This window comes from Durio zibethinus, chromosome 2 (assembly GCF_047325235.1).
Source record: "Durio zibethinus cultivar Kanyao isolate XHJ-2024 chromosome 2, ASM4732523v1, whole genome shotgun sequence".
Lineage (NCBI taxonomy): Eukaryota > Viridiplantae > Streptophyta > Magnoliopsida > Malvales > Malvaceae > Durio > Durio zibethinus.
Genome location: NC_143163.1, coordinates 38341255 through 38359427, shown reverse-complemented (window position 1 = coordinate 38359427; position 18173 = coordinate 38341255). Strand labels below are relative to the sequence as shown.

Here is an 18173-nt window from a genome sequence, read left to right as displayed (position 1 = left end):
TAATTAAAATCTAGCGAAAGGAAGTCCTTTGGCTGCTGCCGCCCTTTATTCCAGGCAATTTTGGCTACCAATCCCTCATGCTGCCTAAATTAGGTAAAACGTAGTACTAATAAGTAATAACCAATAATTGTTACCATTGCTTTGGGCTTTAATCCATGGGGTGGAAAGAAAGCTTCAACCTGTAATTTTGGTCATCTCTCTGTACTTGACACCATGCATTGAATTCCTAACTTGCCAAAAACTTCAACACCCATTAAGAGACCTGTACATTATTTCGGACTTAATTAAGATATGAATATTAATGCTTTTTGTTTTTTTGCTCAATGTCATTCCTTTTCAGTTCATTTTTTTTAAAGCAACAATTAGAACAAAACCTTTCAACTTTTCGTGTAAGCAAACCTAAAACTTTAATGAATTGGTATTTGCTCAGTTAATCTTATTCAGAGGATAGTTGCAACATCAAATCAACACCTCGTGACCAAGAATAATCTAACATCTCCGAGCAACATCATTAGAAAATTCACATCAGTTTCAGAAACTGTGTAATTCAATGAACAAGTATCATGATTCGTGCATAAGATAACTGGTATAAAATCACTGGTAAAGGTCTTATTACATTAAGCCAATAACCAATCAGATATTCTACCGGCTAAAGACAAATAGACACTACTGTGTCAAGTAACCCAGTATATGTGGAAATGGCGGAATCTTAAAACTAGAAGTAAAATGTAATTGGAAAAAAGATATATCATGGGGTTGTACGTCTCTCAATTATCAGTTCTAGCTCGACCCCACACAAGTTGCTTCAGAATTCGATCTATGCCACAGCAGGCATGTCCTTAAGCCATTGATCCAATGGCTTGCCAATGGAGTAGACAATAAACCCAATTTCCCTCAGCTTAGCTACGTCCACTATGTTCCGGCCATCAAAGACGAACGCAGGCTTCTGCATGTTCTCATAAATCCTTTGGTAATCCAGGGTTTTAAACTCGTCCCACTCTGTCAGAATGCAAATCCCATGAGCATCCTTAGTTGCCTCATAGGCATCCCAAACAACACTAACTTGCTTGATAGAAGTGGGGCTCATTGGCTGAAGATGAACTGGATGGTCCCAATCGAACTTCTTCATTGAAAGATCCCTCTGAATCTGCTCTTCATTGACTTGAGGGTCGTATATGCTCAGTCTAGCCTTGTCACCTAACAGCCCTTTGCACACATCGATTGCTGGGGTCTCCCTTGTGTCACCAGTGTCCTTCTTGAAAGCAAATCCAAGAATGGCAATCTTCTTCCCTGAAACTGTGTTAAACATTGAGGAAACAATTCGGTTCACAAAACGAGTTTTCTGGTAGTCATTCACCTTAATGACTTGTTTCCAGTAATTTGCTACATCTGGGAGGCCATTGCACTCACAGATATAGACCAAGTTCAGAATATCCTTTTGGAAACAAGATCCACCAAAACCCACACTAGCATTCAAGAACTTGGGTCCTATTCTTGTATCCTTCCCAACTGCATGAGACACTTGGCTCACATCAGCACCAGTCGCCTCACACAATGCTGACATAGCATTAACAGAAGAGATTCTCTGTGCCAAGAAGGCATTGGCAGCAAGCTTTGACAGCTCAGCGGACCATAGGTTGGTGCATATGATCCGGTCCACAGGCACCCAGTGGGCATAAACATCCCTCAATGCTTCTACTGCCTTTTTACCTTCTGGAGTCTCCCTGCCTCCTATAAGAACTCGATCAGGATTGAATAGGTCCTGAATTGCAGTTCCCTCAGCAAGGAATTCAGGGTTCGAGAGAATCTGAAAGTTGATGCCTTTGCTATTGTGGGTCAAAATTTTCTCTATTGCCTCGGCTGTTTTAACAGGAACTGTTGATTTCTCAACCACAATCTTGTTAGATTTCGATACATCAGCAATCATACGAGCAGCACTCTCCCAGTAGGTCAGATCAGCCGCTTTCCCAGCTCCAAGACCTTGAGTTTTGGTTGGGGTGTTAACCGAAACAAACACTATATCAGCCTCGGAAACATGCTTCTCCACATCGGTACTAAAGAAAAGGTTTTTTCCTCTGCACTGCTTCACCACCTCGTCTAGACCCGGCTCGTAGATTGGGAGCGCATCACTATTCCAGGCATTAATTCTTGACACAGAAATATCCACAACAGCCACTTCAATTTCAGGGCATTTCAGTGCAATGACAGCCATAGTAGGCCCACCGACATATCCAGCTCCAATGCAACAGATCTTCACCATTTTCAATATCCTGCAACATAAAAACGTCCAATTTAAGAATTAAACGTCGGAATTAGCAAATAATGGTGTCGGCCATACGTTGCTTATCTGAGCTCTATTTCTCATGCAAACAAAAATGAATTTCTCTAACAAACAAAAGTTGGCGTTTTAAAGCTTAATTCAAAGAACAAAATACAAGCCAAATATTGATGAAATAGTGAAAGAAATCAGATCTGTGGTTTCCCAAATGAAAAAAAAAAAAAAAAGAACATTAAAAGACTAGAACAAAAATGCAGCCAATTAAGTAATTCATTTTAACAGCAAACAAAAATTTCAGTAAACACATTTAACCATGAGATCTAACCAAAAAAACAATGGTACCAACAACAGATCCACCAATTAACAAAACCCAAATACCATAAACCCAAAAAGAAATGAAGTAAGACCCAAAATAATGAAGAAAATGGAGATTTACCTTTCTGGGTCTTGAGCTGTTAGATCAAAGAAAAAAAAAAGGAAGAAAAGAAAGAAAATCTGGGTGAGGAAGAAGAAGAAAGGAAGAGGGAGGGAAATGGGAAAGATCTTGAGGTGAAGAACGAGGAGATCTAAGACCTTTCCACTGTATATATAGTCACCTAACTTACCTCGAAGATCCAACCACGGAAGTACTTTTACCGTTCCACGGCCCATTGCACATTTTTTTATAAAAAATAAATTATAACAATATTCCTACACTTTTTCTGTTTCATTAACCCATCAAAATCGAACACTTAACTACCAACAATTTTATTAATTAATTATTCAAAGTATGTTAAAGCTTTTGTTTTTGTGTCCCTGTGTCTACGTGTAGAGCGGGGGAGGGGTTAAAAAGCTTCTTTTTTTTTTTTTTTGAATGGAAAGGCAAAATAATTAACATAATGACAAAACCCAGATCCGGTTACTTTTGCCGTTAAAATCACGAAGTTCAGTTTTGTTCCCACATGGAAAGAAGTGGTCAATCTTTTAATTTCCTTTTGAGTTTTGGGTGTTGAATTTTTTTTGTAAGTTAATTAGTGTTTAGGAATAGTTTTTTAGTTATAATGAAATTTTGCAGCATTTAAATTTTAAAATTTTTTAATATAATATTTAAATTACAAATTTATTAATTAATAAGATATTTATTTTTAATATAATTTTATTTCAAACGATGATATGTGATTAAAAATATCAATAACTTCGAACAAAAAAAATTTTTATTCGTCTCAAATTTAATTTAATTTTATATTCATAGTATCTTATCTGATAAATTTTTTTATATTCGATTCGATATTGTATAAAACCATACTTGATTGATTAAATTCAAAATTAATAAAATATTATTTTTAATATAAAATATTAGTTTTTTATAAATATAAAATTAAATAAATATAAAAAATAATATATATAAATAATTAATTAATTGAAAATTAATTTTTATAAATATTGGATCAAGACGAAACGGATTTATCTAAAATTTAACTTTAATTTTTTTATTATTATTTGATCCAACTCAAAATTCGATTTAAAAAAAATTGATGCTATGAAGAATCCATTAAAAATAGATTGAGTTGTCATTCTTACGTGTCCAAATAGCTCTCAATGTACTATATTAATTAACAAATTAATAATTTTGATATCATATTATAAATTTTTAAATTTTAAGTATTACATTAAATATTTACTATATCTTAAAAATCATTCATGATATTATCCCTTTAAAAATATTATATGAAATTAATAAATTTTGTCCAAAAGTGTTCTAGCATCACCTTTTAAAGTTATAATATTGTAAAATTATTTTTTTTATTGTGTTAAAATGATCATGTTGCAGAGGCATTGGTTTAACAGTAAGGAGAAAGCTTTAAAACTTCAAGGTTTTAAATTCAAGTTTTATTGTGTATGATTTTGTTTCAACTTTACGTTGAATTTGTTTAATTATATTTTAATTTATTGAATAATTTATTTATTTGATTATTTAATAATTATGAATATAATATTTAATTATAATTATAACTTATACTTGTAATTTTAAAAAAATCACATTAATTATTTTAAATACCAATATATTACTATAAATAGCATGTTAACTAACTTTGAAGAGAATCGTTGGATTACAAAACCCTTTTAACCATCCCTATTTAGCAGCTATAAGCATCTGTTAAACCGAAGGATCAAGTTTTTTTTTTTTTTAATATATATATTTTGTTATCAAGATAATTATCATTTTAAATTAAAATAATAAACATTCTTTTAATTTTGTCATTTTATTTAGATAAATCTTTATACTTTTATTACACTCAAATAAGTTTTTAACCTTACTTTGCATCCAAATAAGTTCGTAAATTTTAATTTGTATCTAAATAAGTTTTTATCTTTTAATTTGTATCTAAATAAATTTTTAATATAAATAAATCTTTTATTTGAAATAAAGGTATAATCTAATATATATATATATATATATATATATATTATATTACAACATACAAGATTACATGATTGAAATTACTTATGTAGATGTCTAGGTGGATAATCTCTTTTAATGACACATTATTTCATTTATCAAATAAAATTTTTTAATAAATTATTTAAATTCAATATTTTGGATAATTATTTAAATTAAAATCAATATCTATCTAAGATTGAAATTTTTGTATAAGATTTGAATTCAAATATATTAAATCATAATTTATCTTTTTTTTTTTAATCTAATGACAGTTCTAAATATATATATTTAATAAAATTTTATTTTTAGTCAAATAATTCTATTTAATAAATTATTTAAATTTAATATTTTTAGATAATTATTTAAATTCAAATAAAAATTTATCAAAAATTGAAAATTATTTAATAGATTATTTAAATTTAATACTTTAGGTAAGTTAATGAATTATTGACTAGAAAGCATGTATTTTTAAAATAATAAAAGCTTATATCTTTATATAAAAATATGATATATTTAAATATTGATAAAAAATTAGATAAAAATATGTTTTTGCTTTGAAAACAAATAAATGTTTTATTTATGTTCTAATTCAAATATTTTTATATTATTTATTTGGTTAATTTATTTATTTCTCTTTAGCCCATAACTTTTTTTTAATTTTGCTTAGATTGATTATAATTAACTTTTTATATTATATATATTTTTTGTTTTATTCATTTTTTCAATGTTTTTATTCTCTGTTAATTTATTAACATATTTGCTTTTGTTATTGTATATATTTAATTTTGACAAATTAATATGTAAATTTTATCTTTTATTTCCTTTTACTATATTTTTTTATTATTGAATTTCTTTGTCTATAATGGATGATATGAGAAGAATGAGGATCACTACCATATCTAACTCGCAAAAAATACTAGAAATTATATTAAAAATAAAAAATATTTCAAAAAAATGTTTTTAAGCATAACATAAAGAATTATTATTTCCTTTTTATCTAAAAAATAACTTTATTTTGTTGACTTATATAGAAATAATTATTAGTCCAATATATTTGTGTAATAATTACTTAAAGTATATCAAAAATAAGAATTAATAAAAAGCAAATAATTATAGCAAAATTAATAATTATGATTTGTTGTTTAATCAAATATATATATATATATACACCACCTAATTAACATTATAATAAAAACAATTATTAATCTTAACTATTTAAATATTGATTCTTAATTTTTTATTAAATAAAAAAAAGCGATAGCCAAATTTTTAGTATTTAGCAAATAAATTGAAGAAAATATTTCTTAATAAAAAAAGGATTTTTATAATTCTTGAAAATTTACAAAAGTTTAAACTTCTTTTAAATGAACAATATCATTTATAATGTATTATATATAAATTATCTTTTAATGTAACTTGACATTTATAAATACATTATTAGATATTAGATAAATAATTAAAAAATAAATTTAAAATTATTAAAAATATAATAAAAAATTTCGTACATTGTACAGCTTAAAAAAGCTAGGTAAATATAAATAAATAAATAACAATTTATATACATAAAGTAGTAAAATTCAGAAATTCTTTTAATAATTTAGTCGTAAATTTTGGATGCTTGCATTGCATGGTAATTATATTATTTCATAAAATGCAAGTATTATTGTATGAAATTTAGATCATCTTAAAAAAAACCCATAATTTATGGGAGTTAGTTGAACTTTATAAGTAAACAAATGGGTTTTATTAATCTTTACTAAAAAGAAACTGAAAGGGAAATTTGTATGAAATAGTTAAAAGAAGTCCACATGGGTATGGAGGGTTGGAGTGATATCGAAGACAAGAGAAAAAAAAAAGAAAAAAAAAATTAAGAGACTCCAAATAGAAGGAAATGAGCTGAATAGTTTATGGTGTTTGAGATGGACCTATATATTCTTATACAAAAAAGTAAAAAAGTGGGAATATTCAGAGTATTCAGAAGCTGTTTCAAGGCCAGATATGTAACTCACTACAAGTTGATTTTGTTAAATATTAAACGAGAGAGTGTGACAGAGAAATTGCCTGGTTTAAAGCTGGTTACTATCTTAGGGACCACTTTTCTAGCAATTGATGTGATTCAAAGGGAGCTTCATCTGCAAATTTATATATCATTTTATTTTGATTTATGAAGATTCAGTAGTTTTAAGGGTTGAATTGATGGACAATCGTATTTTTTGGTAAAAACATTTTATTTTAGGATTATATTAAACAAAATTTCATATTAAATTTATAAATTGTATACTGTTGACAATGAGAATCAAATTTAAGTCATATCAAATATTCGATTTTTACAAATTTAATTAATCCATAACCATTAGTGATGCACATTCAAATCAAACATATTTTACGTACATGATAACTGATATTTGTATTAAAAAAACATATCGAAATATACAAGAAAATGAGATCACTGTGATTTAACATATATGATCATTTTTTGATGTCAACAATATATCAGCAACTTAATAATTTGACGGGTCAATGAAGAATTCAACGATCAAGCTGGCCTTGGAATTGATTTGGAAACTACCATCAATGATGATGCTTCTTGTTTGTAAGTTGGGGCATCATCTTCATTCCAAGAAATAGAAAATGATGAAATCGAAATTTTGGTTTAAAATTGTGTATATAATGCCAAAAAAGAGGAACTTAAGGTAATTTAGCTTTGGAAGTTGCACTCAAGAATTAAGTAACAAATAATTCAAGTCGAAATCGTATGTTCTTAATTAAACCAAGTTGGAATATGATAAAACTTTAAGGAATGCTGGCCAAACTTCTAAGAAATACTTTATTGAAGCTGTTGATTAGATAAAATCAACCATAGTTTACAGTGATTCGACCTGGATCTAGAAACAGACAAACAATAAGAATTGTTGCATTGTATAGTAGAACCACCAAGAACTCATTGATCAAGGACAACAACTATCCGCCCAACAACCTGATCAAGGTCTCGCTGGCTATTGGATGTGAACAAAAGGTTAAGATTGATCAGAATCATACTCAAAATTTGAAGCGAATTATTTAACATCCCAAGCACGGAAATCCATCTAGACAATCTACATAATAAAGTTGCTCGGTTCCCTTGCTGTGGAAGCCGAACTGCATGTGCTAGATGCCTAGAGTTCTTCATGCGTTCAAAGTTGGCAAAGCTGCTTATTATGCCAGTGGATTCGAGGCTAATTACAAAGGCTTACTCAAAGTCCAGGTCAATGATATAAAAGGCAAGGAATCACATGATTTTTGAATGAAAGGATACGCATGATCATAGCTCACCAATGTCAACATTCTCATAAAACACAACAGGGCGGAAAGTAAAAATATCTTAGCAAAGCGAGAGGAAAAAGGATATTCACATTCTGCAATTGTTGAAGCATGTGGTGGGCAATAGCACCACTACTCCAAAACGGGGAGGGCAACATCCGTTCCTCTTGCTCTCACCATATGTCCTTCGAAAAGCACCAACACACCCAAGATCATGTCTCAAGTACATCTTTTCCTTGCCATAGATGCTGGAGTGCCCAAATTAAAGGGACAAAAAACATAAGCACAAGAAGAGATGAAAACAAAACAACATGTAAAAACTGATGTTGATACACAGGATGATACACAAACCAGCTCTGACATAGTATCATTCAGGGTCATAGGTAGCAGTCTTGACAATATATCAGTCCATGGAGGAAGCTGATCAATCTATCCAAAAAAAAAAAAAAACACATCACAGTTGCATGTAAGTTTGGACCATTGGCATTTGGCAACAATCAAACAGCAATGCAATAAAACCATCATAATCGAAGTTATTACACATAATAAAACAGTCACAAAATTGGGTATGTTTCCATTTGTGAATTACACAATTCCCAATGGAAAAAACATGAGGTAAGTCAACTTCATCAAAAGAGGTTAACTTCAAATATAAAACAGTCTATAAGAAATTAAGGTTTTAAAAGGACTAGAAACCATGAATATAACATGCCATTTAATCTGTACATAAATTTCCAAAAGACATGTGAAGCAACAAAAAGACAACAATGTCTTAAAAGGAACACAAAATTTAGACAAAATATGTTAATGGAACAACAAAAGAGAGAGAGAGAGAGAGAGAGAGGCCAGAACTTTGAGGTGAGCAGCGTGAGCCTTGACGAATTCGTGAGGCATAAGTCTGTCACTGTTTTGCCTGTTGCCATGGCTTGGCTGCTAAAATGTTAAGCTTCTGTCTTCAGGCCTAACGGTTTGAGGTTTCCAATTTCCATGAAATAAATTGGGCCAACTGCTGTCAAACCAGCACAGCCCAATATCTACTTTCTTTTCCATCTTTTTTTTCAGTTCAAAAGATGTCTTTCCCCCTCCATTTTGTAGATCAATTATTCAACTACTACTATGTATTTGATAATTTTTTTAGTAATTTTTTCCTCCATTTAATAATACCCTTTGTAGCAATCAGTACACAAGTGAAAAATTTTGAAAAAAAAAAGGAAATAAATGGTTTTTAATTACAAGAGAAAACAAATACTTTTGAATAAGTAAAAATTCATAAGTGAGATCATATCTTAATATATATATATATATATATATATATATGATTAGAATATTTATGTTTTCATGTTATTTAATAGAATAATTAATTATCCATGTTAATGCAAGTTAACAATTGAGTTGATCTCTTCAATTTGGTAAAAACCATTTGGCTATGGTGGTTTGATAGAGAACAAGCAAATACTTGATATTTGAACTATTTTTTACTAAACAAATAAAAAATTGGCAAAAGTTTGATAACTTTTGATTCCCCCCTGTTATTATTTGCTCAAATATTTGCTTGTATTAGTACTTAATTTCAGCTTTTCCTTAGCAATTCAAGCAGTAAATTACAAATACAAGTTGGAGAGGTAACATGGCTGGTGGGTAGGGTTGGCAACGGGTTGGGTTGGGATGAGTTTTTGTTCACTCCGAACCTGAGCCAAATCCGATATTATATAAATCGTACTCGATCCGATCTGAAATTAATAAAATATTATTTTTTAAAATATAAATATATAAATATATGTTTAAAACTCGAATCCGACCCAATATTAATTTTTTCTTAATAATACTCGACTCGACCTAAAATCTTACTTAAAAAAATAAATTTTGATTTTATTAAGTCGAGTCAGGTCGGAATCCGTCAGATCTAGGTTGGGCTGCCAACCCTACCGGTGGGGGTTCTATTTTTGTGGTTATGCTCTTGGGTTTGTGCTTGGTCAGGATTGCTGGGTAACAATCACATCAGGATTGGAATATAGCACATGCAAGGGACTGAAACCATGAATAAGTTATAATCCAGTTTCTTTTGTGTAAGAATCTTATATTCTCAAATTCATGTCTAATACTAAAAGTATCTCTTATGGTATGCATATAGAGGGTGCTTGTGTCTATGGTGATATAGGAAAACAAGGTTATCGCCTTGAAACAACAGCTTTAAGCACAGCTCTCTTCAATAATGGTCTAACCTGTGGACGCTGCTATGAAATCCGGTGCCACGACTTGGTACAATGGTGCCTAAACGACACCATCATTGCAACTGCCACAAACTTTTGCCCTCCAAACTACAGCAAACCTGAAAGAAATTGGTACAATCCACTAAGGCAACACTTAGATCTATCCCAACCAATGTTCCGAAAAATTGCTCTTTATAAAGCTGGCATTGTTCCTGTCCTGTATAAGCGTGTTCTTTACGTCAAATCTGGTGGTGTTAAGTTCGAAATTAAGGCAAACCGATGATACTGGTGTTAGTGTACAATGTTGGGGCCGGAGGAGAATGTGATTCAGCCACAACATGGATTCAAATGTCATGAAATTGGGGCCAGAATTGGCAAGCTGCAGCTGAGTTCATCGGGCAAAGCTTGTCTTTTCGAGTGACTACTAGTGATGGTAAAATGGTGCAATCCATTTTGCACCAGCTGATTGGATATTTGGTAGCGTTTATGAGAGCAAGCAATTTCCAAGTTAAGGCAATGATAACTGCTTTTGATAACCGCATGCACATAAGCTTGTTAAAATGTGTAACATAATGAATAAATGCAACTTTTTGACTGTCCAGGATAAGAAATTGTTAAAAAATTCACCTCCTGTGAACTTGCTTCTCTGGAATGACTATGAAAAGTATTCTAGCCTTCCAAAACACAGATATTCTAATTGAAACTCTGATATGTGATGATGGTAATTTGATGCAGACTGAAATAAAATTTTCAAGCTGTCACAAAAAGTTTTCCCCATAAGAATCAGAACAGTTTTGGAATTGAATTTTCATCTTTCAATTGTCTTACAACTGCTTCTTTGACAACTGTTCTATAAAGTGCAATTTGTGACTACAAGTTGTCTTGGAAACTTACAGCTGAGATTGATTTCTCCATTTTTAAGCAGACGCTAGGAAGTTCTTGAACCATTTGACAGAATCCTTGGGGTATCTCTTGAGGTTGTCCTTATAGTCCACGAAATATAGACCGAATCTTGAGGTGTACCCGGCTACCCACTCCCAGTTGTCTAGTAGAGACCAGACAAAATACCCTTTAACATTGCAACCATCTTGCCTGCATTTAGTCATTAGAAATTTGGAAATTAAACCTCAAGATATGATCATATAATATGTAACATTTGACCATAGATGTAGGTAAGGCATTGTTTCATACTTGATAGCAGCTAGCAGGTTAGTTAAGTAATCATTGTGGAATTTGATTCTTTTCTCATCCTTCAGAGCATCTTTAATGGTGATAAGTGGGCTATTTGCGTCATCCATACCTGTAATAACAATACACAAAGAAGTAATTTTTTTTGACATCTTCTAGTTAAAGGCGATCTACAAATGAAAGTTGCTATTAACTTTAACGGACATGGAAGAACTTAACTTCCATAGTACATTATTACATTAACATCCTCTAAACTTCCTTTTAAAATCTAAGAACATTACCATTTTCTGTGATAATGACCGGAGGGTTTCCATACTTCTCTTTGACGTAATTCACTACGTTTCTCATACCACGGGGTACAATGTATATCCATATAGAATTTGCCTGCAATTTGACATTGAACGATAAGGACAATGATTTCACATATGTCATCAGATTTTCCATCTGGCAGCACATGATTACTCAAATGGGGAAATGAAGCATCATATTCATTCAACAAGAAGAATATATATTTGTCAGAATTAGTTGTTCCTAAACAATAGGCAAAAATTTGGCGTCTGTTACCTTGTCTCCTATGGGCTTCCCATTTTTGAAAGCTGCATACATTAAGAAAAAAAGCAGTATCCTCAGTTAGTGGCTAGCATAGGCATAGCAACACAACAAATAATCAATTCTAAAGGGTGAACCAAATATCTTTGTATGTCCATTCTTTTAATTTTCTATGCAATAAAACCCAGATGAGAAAACAAGATTACAAAAGAAAAAAAATATTAGAAGGATGTTTACTTACGTGATGTAAAGGCACCAGAGTCTGCTACGGTGTCATTCAGTATAAGGCCAATTGCATTAGTTTTATTTTCTCTTGCATAAAAGGTTGTGTAATGATTAATGCCTACAAAATCCAAAGACCCCTTAAGAAGAACGGACTCAGCTTTAGTAAACCTTGGCAATCGGCTTCCTACTCTGGTTATCATTGAGCTTGGATAATCTCCAAAGATCAATGGGTCCAAAAACCTGCAGACATCCAAGCATTGCATCACCATAGGACAAGATAACTTGATTACTATGAGAGGAAAGCATGATGTATAGGATACACAATCAGTTTCAGAAGTGTAACAAAATCAAACCCAAGTTCTAACTGATTAGTAGCTGTCAATTCTCGTATATTGTGAACTCTAACTCTAAGCTAAAGAGTGCAAAAAAGTTCAAAATGATTGCAGACTTGCAGTTACCAGCCAAGCTGAAAATCTTGGGCTCTTTGAGCTGCTTCAATGTCTTCTGTTGAATTACTCTCTGGTTCATACCAGATAACATTAAATGATACCCCAACTGATCCATGTTGTTTTGCCTGCACAGTCACAAATTGCTCTTAATTAGATGATTGCTCATATTGTACATAATGTGAATTCCTCATGATACTTGCATGTGTATCTTTCAGGTTCAAAATTTATCAACTCTGCCTAGTTTCTTTCCGATTTGAAAAAAGTAATAGTGTCCTCAATTTTACCTGGTACCTTTTCCTGTAAATATCTACAGCGGTTGCATGAGAAAGGAGAACATTGTGGGCAACTATGTAAGGCTCGGTTGCAGAGTTTCCAGCCTTGCAGAAGAGATGAAGAATGATGGAGCAGCGTCCTGGTGGTTGGAGACCTACATCATAACCTTGTACTGTAAATGCATCAGGTTCATTAAAAGTAGTCCAGTGTTTCACCCTGTCACCAAATAGCTTGAAGCATGTCTCAGCATACATTGCAAAGTCCTTTCTGCAAATGAACAAAGTCATTTGTTATCACTACCCCAAAAAGAAAGACTAGAGAATCGTTTAGATAATAATATTTTGTTATAATCACTTCAAGTGTGAGAAATCTATTTACATAATTTGAGGATCTAGCCATCCATTGTATTTGTCCTCCAACGCTTGAGGAAGATCCCAGTGATAAAGGGTCACATATGGCTCAATTCCTGCAGGTTTAACGTGCAATTTAAATTGCCTCTACATATGAACAAATATAGATGTACGAAATTCATAAAATTTGATTAATTTCATATTGGCTGATGAATCATATTTGAGATACAGTCAAGGATACAGTTCATGTTATTTATAGAACTGCATTTCAATCTGAGTTGAACCTCATGAAGATAAACCAGAATTAAGCATATATACCTGCTGCGAGTAGAGCATTAATGAAATTATTGTAATGATCAACACCTGCCTGATTTATTTCTCCTGAACCATCTGTTTCGAGGCAAAATGTTAGAAATTTTTTTCACATTTCATGACAAACCAATATTTCTTGAAGAACAGGATGATAGTAAATAACAGTGTCAGCAATGTAATACTTACTAGGGAATATCCGAGACCAAGCAAATGAAAACCTATAAGCATCCATCCCCAAGTCCTTCATGAGTTTTATATCTTCCTGTTTCCAGAAAACAAAATCAATCACATATCATTCGTATTTTAGGAACATGCAAAAATCTTTGGAAAAGAAGTATCTGATGAGGAAACTGAACATTGGAAAAGCATCATTTGTGAAGATCATCACTTACAGGATATCGGTGGTACTGATCCACAGCAACATCAGCATTACTACCATCAAGTATCTTACCTGTAACATAACGCCAGGTGAAATGGTTAATTGTCCTGGCAATCTTGTTCTTTCACATATACCATCAGCAGATAAAATATTATACTGTCGCAATTTGACACCATGGATTTCTTCTCTAATTGGTTCCGAAGTTGCATTAGAATTCAAGCTGTGCTTAATGAAATTACAGGCTTGTTTCATATATATACTGCAGTAATTAATGAAATTACAGGCTTGTTTCATATATATACTGCAGTGATCACGAGAGTATTGATATTAACATTGTTCAATGATACTTGAATAAATGGCATTGGAACTCAAAATTTTCATCATGTTTTCATATGTAGAGTTAGTATATGCAAGAGTGAAATTGATTGGTTAACTCCCTTCATGAAAAGAAGTATTATTACCAAAAGTATGCGAGAATGTGTCCCAAATAGTTGGTCCCCTTCCATCCTCCTTCACTGCTCCTTCAAACTGACAAAAAAAAAAAAAACATTTTCTCAACGGTATCAACAGTAAGTTAAGATTTGTCACAGTCATCATAGGACGGCAGAAGAATTTTAATTTGCATGAGAATCTAATATGTTTGGACATTAATTAATTTCAACAGCAAATACTGTGTCGTTTACTGTTAACTTCCTAGCAATTTCTCCTACTTGCTTAATCATTTCCATAAGGATATAATTGCAAAGAAAAATCTTTATTTTATGGCACGCTTCATTTTATTCCTTTCATATAAGTAAAGAAATTTATTCAAATTTAAAAATTCAAATTTCAATATTTAATTTTTTTTTATTTTCAGATTATAATTCTTTTTAAAAAAATTTACTCAAATTCGTATGATGACTTCTAAAGTGAGACATGAATCGGCCAGGTCCACATCTAATTTCTTTTTATTGGTTCTTCATATTTGAGTACTGTTGGAAAAGGAATGCCAGCTCAACATAATAAAAAAAAACTTTTTCAATATCTTTTTCTTTTCCTGTTTTTGGATCCAGATCACATATTAATCTAGAAAAAAACTTGCATGGTTAATACCGAAATAATAATGACAATGACAACAAATTAAAAACGAAAAAAAAAAAGCAAATTCTGATAATTTCATAAAGAAAAGAAAAAGGAAAAAGAAGAATTGACAAGTCGATGACCAGAATCCAAAAGTAAAGAAAAGTAGAGGGGTTTATCCAAAAAATATAGTAAAAGGAGGGGTTTCTTTGCATAATAAATCACCTAGGATTAGGAGATGAGTAACGGTAAGTCGAATGACTTACCTAGGTTTTCGACGAAGTTCATGGGATAACTGAACTAAAGGAGAACCAATCTCAGAAACTTTTAATTTGATTCAATATATATATATATATATATGTATGTATGTATGTATGTAAAAAAAATCAATTGGAACCCAGCCAATTTCAATTATGGAGATCCGTGGGCTGTGGCTGGCTGGGGTGTAGAAAACCCGAAACAGATAATGATAAAAAAACAAAGCTAATAAAAAAAAGTAACATCACGTGAAAGACTGAAACTTTCATGGATTGTTCTATCTTTGGATGCAGACTTAATAGTTGAATAGTTTGATAGCTTTTCTTTTTTGGAGTGGAAACTTAGTGCAATGGGTTTAATTTTTTTTCTACGGTTTGTGAGTTAATACAGAATTGCTAAGTAGCCTAGGGTAAAGGAGAGAAGAAAGAGAAAAACAAAACCAAACCTGGAAAGAAGCAGAGGCGGTTCCAAAGACAAAGCCCTTTGGAAAACTGGCTCTGCTGATATTCTGTGACAAGCTTGCTTGGATTCCCAAAACCACCAATGTTATAGCCAAAGCAATTCCTTTCTTAGGCCGCATGTTTTCACCAATGGAATACTGTGTTATAACAAAGAAAGAGAAACAGGGTGAGGCAATATATAGTGAAAGAAATAAGGAAAGAAAGAGAAAGTGATGGTGGGGAGAGATATGTAGGAAGATTTTGGATTGGGATTTCTCTTTATAAGGAAAGAAAAGCTCACAAAAGGAAATGTGATAAAGATTAGGTGTGAAAACTGTGAAAAAAAAAATGGGTTGTTGAGGAAAAGAAAAAAAAAAAGCTGGAAATGGAAATGGTGGAGATAATAAGATGATGATTATGGTGGTGGTGGTGGTGGTAGTGGCCGCCTGCAGCAAATTCAAAGTCCTAAGTTCACACGTTTTTTGTTCATAACATTATGATGGGCAAGTTTTGTTGCTTCATTTCCCTCTTTTGCTTTTGTTTTGGTTTTGTCCAAGCATGTACATACATATATATATAAATATATATATATATATATATTGCTTTTTCTTGTTCTGGGTGGCTTTGTATTTTGCCTGTGGGGTAGTGTTTGTTTTGTTTTACTTTACTCATCTGTTTGCCTTGGCCGACCATGCATATTGCCAACATTATTAATTTCTTTGCCAATTTAACAAGATTTATATCAGTTTTTTTTCTCAATTCTCATCATATCCTACTCCCTCATTGCTGCTCTTGAATTCAATTTGTTAGATTGTTTTAGGCTCAGCAATGAGATAAAAGAAAGGGACACGTCCGATTATAGACAACCTAGAAAACATGTGAGAAAGAGATCTAGGTCTGTCTTAAAAAAAATGCTGGTTAAGGTATTTTTGACAGTTGGATTGTTGGTCAGTTCAACAAAATTCCTTCTGCAAATCCGCATTCATGGGTAATTCCTTCTGTTTGCAGTCATTACAAGTAACGCCATGCCATTCTTGAATCATACAATATGACCAAAGGAGTTTGTTTTTGAAGTGTCCTAACTCGTGAGATTTGCCTTCTTCATTGTCCTTTTTTATTCCTTTTGTAATAGATGTCGTTACATAAAACTGAATCATCAAATACCTTGTTTGTCAGGTAATTAAAACAGCATATTAAAGATATGTAGATAACAAATCCGGAGTTTGATTTTTTTTAATATATTTAAAATTTAATCATTAAAATTAAAAATTCAAGATTTTATTTAATCACTAAAATTAAGAAACCAATATTTCACTAACAAAACACACTAAACGATTGATTCCCTTTTGTTTCGTTAGCCTTTCGAAAATCAATAAATTAACACTAGCTGCAATCCCATTGTCATTTGACTAAAATCAAATGGTTACTTTGATTTGAGTGGAGCTAATTGATTAGTTATATATATATATATATATATATATATATATATATATATATATATAGGAGGACGTAATTTGAAATAAGAAAAAGAGTGGTAGGGATAAAAAGATTTATAGATGCTCCAATTTTTTTTATGGGTTAAAAAAAGTTTTAACTGATTCAAACCATTTTTAAAAATGATTGAATCAATCATTAAATTTTAAGTTAAAAATGATTACTCTTGATAGAAGGGGAAACGATTTAATTAAAGAAAAAGACATTGCCAAAAATTGTCGAGTGATTGGTGGAGTTGAAGAGAGGTGAAGCAGGGAATTGGAATGCCGACAATTGCTCCCTAATGCAGGTCAACACGTTAATTTCGGCTGTGACATTGGATAATTCCACCTTCTGGGCTGGAAAAAGAATCTAGCTAGTGGCAAGTTTGTCTTGCGTCGTCTATGCTTTGAGTATTTGGCCTTTCTCAGTTATCATCATCATTCATATGAAAAGAACGATTTTCATGTGACAAAAGTACATGTCCCATAAGAGAACCTAAATCCATTTGATCAAATATTCCTATTTTTTAAAATGGGTTTTAAAAATATGAAAAGGGCAACACAATCGATATCCTTAGTTGCACATTTAAGTATTTGATTCAATGGTTTAAGAGTAAGTATTTTTGTTCAATAAATGAGTTCAATTTTTTTTTTTAAATAAAACAAAAAATCGATATCCGTCCTCATTGCATATAATATAATCTATATTTAAAACTTTTTTAAAAAGTATATCCACATATAGAAGAAAATTAGATTCATGATCATTTGAGAAGGCACAACCAGAGAAAGTAAGAATCTGCCCAAGCAATTTTGGCAATTGAAAAAAGATAGTAATAAATGCTTAAGGGATTCAATTATTTCCTTTTCTTGTATTTGAATTTATGAACACAAAGGATGAGTTGCCTTCCTTTTTTGACACACTATTTTTTCTCCAAGATGATTGTTAGAAGAAAATTTAATTTATGGATATTTGTTTGATACGTGTGTAATTAAAATTGCGAAGGCA

The 18173-nt window shown here is 31.5% G+C and overlaps 2 protein-coding genes and 1 pseudogene across 15 annotated transcripts; 1 reads left to right on the top strand and 2 right to left on the bottom strand.

Annotated features, from left to right (window-relative positions):
• Positions 1-546: 546 nt before the first annotated feature.
• LOC111318273 (UDP-glucose 6-dehydrogenase 5) lies at positions 547-2836 on the bottom strand. The gene is made up of 2 exons (XM_022921034.2): positions 2715-2836; positions 547-2270 (listed from the first exon to the last, which is right to left on the bottom strand). Exon 2 carries the CDS (start codon positions 2258-2260, stop codon positions 818-820), a length of 1443 nt encoding a protein of 480 aa, XP_022776769.2. The 5' UTR covers positions 2261-2270; positions 2715-2836; the 3' UTR covers positions 547-817.
• Positions 2837-7504: 4668 nt separating this feature from the next.
• BGLU40 (beta glucosidase 40) lies at positions 7505-16253 on the bottom strand. 14 transcript variants are annotated; one of them, XR_016334404.1, is made up of 17 exons: positions 15698-16247; positions 14397-14463; positions 13949-14007; positions 13743-13818; positions 13563-13634; positions 13273-13360; positions 12906-13161; positions 12631-12746; positions 12189-12412; positions 11963-11994; positions 11680-11782; positions 11402-11510; positions 11105-11302; positions 10838-10965; positions 10223-10329; positions 8352-8429; positions 7505-8248 (listed from the first exon to the last, which is right to left on the bottom strand). XR_016334404.1 is itself a non-coding variant. In XM_089755985.1 (14 exons), the coding sequence occupies exons 1-13, from the start codon at positions 15830-15832 to the stop codon at positions 11128-11130; spliced, it is 1512 nt and encodes a 503-aa protein (XP_089612111.1). In that variant the 5' UTR covers positions 15833-16247; the 3' UTR covers positions 7505-8429; positions 11105-11127. The 14 variants fall into 14 exon arrangements, 5 of the variants coding, with proteins under 5 accessions (XP_089612111.1, XP_089612106.1, XP_022776765.1 ...); XR_016334403.1 differs by having other exon boundaries at positions 7505-8429; XR_016334406.1 differs by lacking the exon at positions 10223-10329.
• On the top strand, positions 10122-10817 carry LOC111318272 (expansin-A25 pseudogene; annotated as a pseudogene).
• Positions 16254-18173: the final 1920 nt, after the last annotated feature.

Coding starts and splice junctions, on each gene's coding strand:
- LOC111318273 (XM_022921034.2), bottom strand. CDS start 2,260: ATGGTGAAGATCTGTTGCATTGGAGCTGGATATGTCGGTGGGCCTACT.
- BGLU40 (XM_089755963.1), bottom strand. CDS start 15,832: ATGCGGCCTAAGAAAGGAATTGCTTTGGCTATAACATTGGTGGTTTTG. Junction 13,361..13,562: donor TAATGCTCTACTCGCAGCAG/GTATATATGCTT, acceptor TTAAACCTGCAG/GAATTGAGCCATATGTGACC. Junction 13,162..13,272: donor TGGCTAGATCCTCAAATTAT/GTAAATAGATTT, acceptor GTTCATTTGCAG/AAAGGACTTTGCAATGTATG.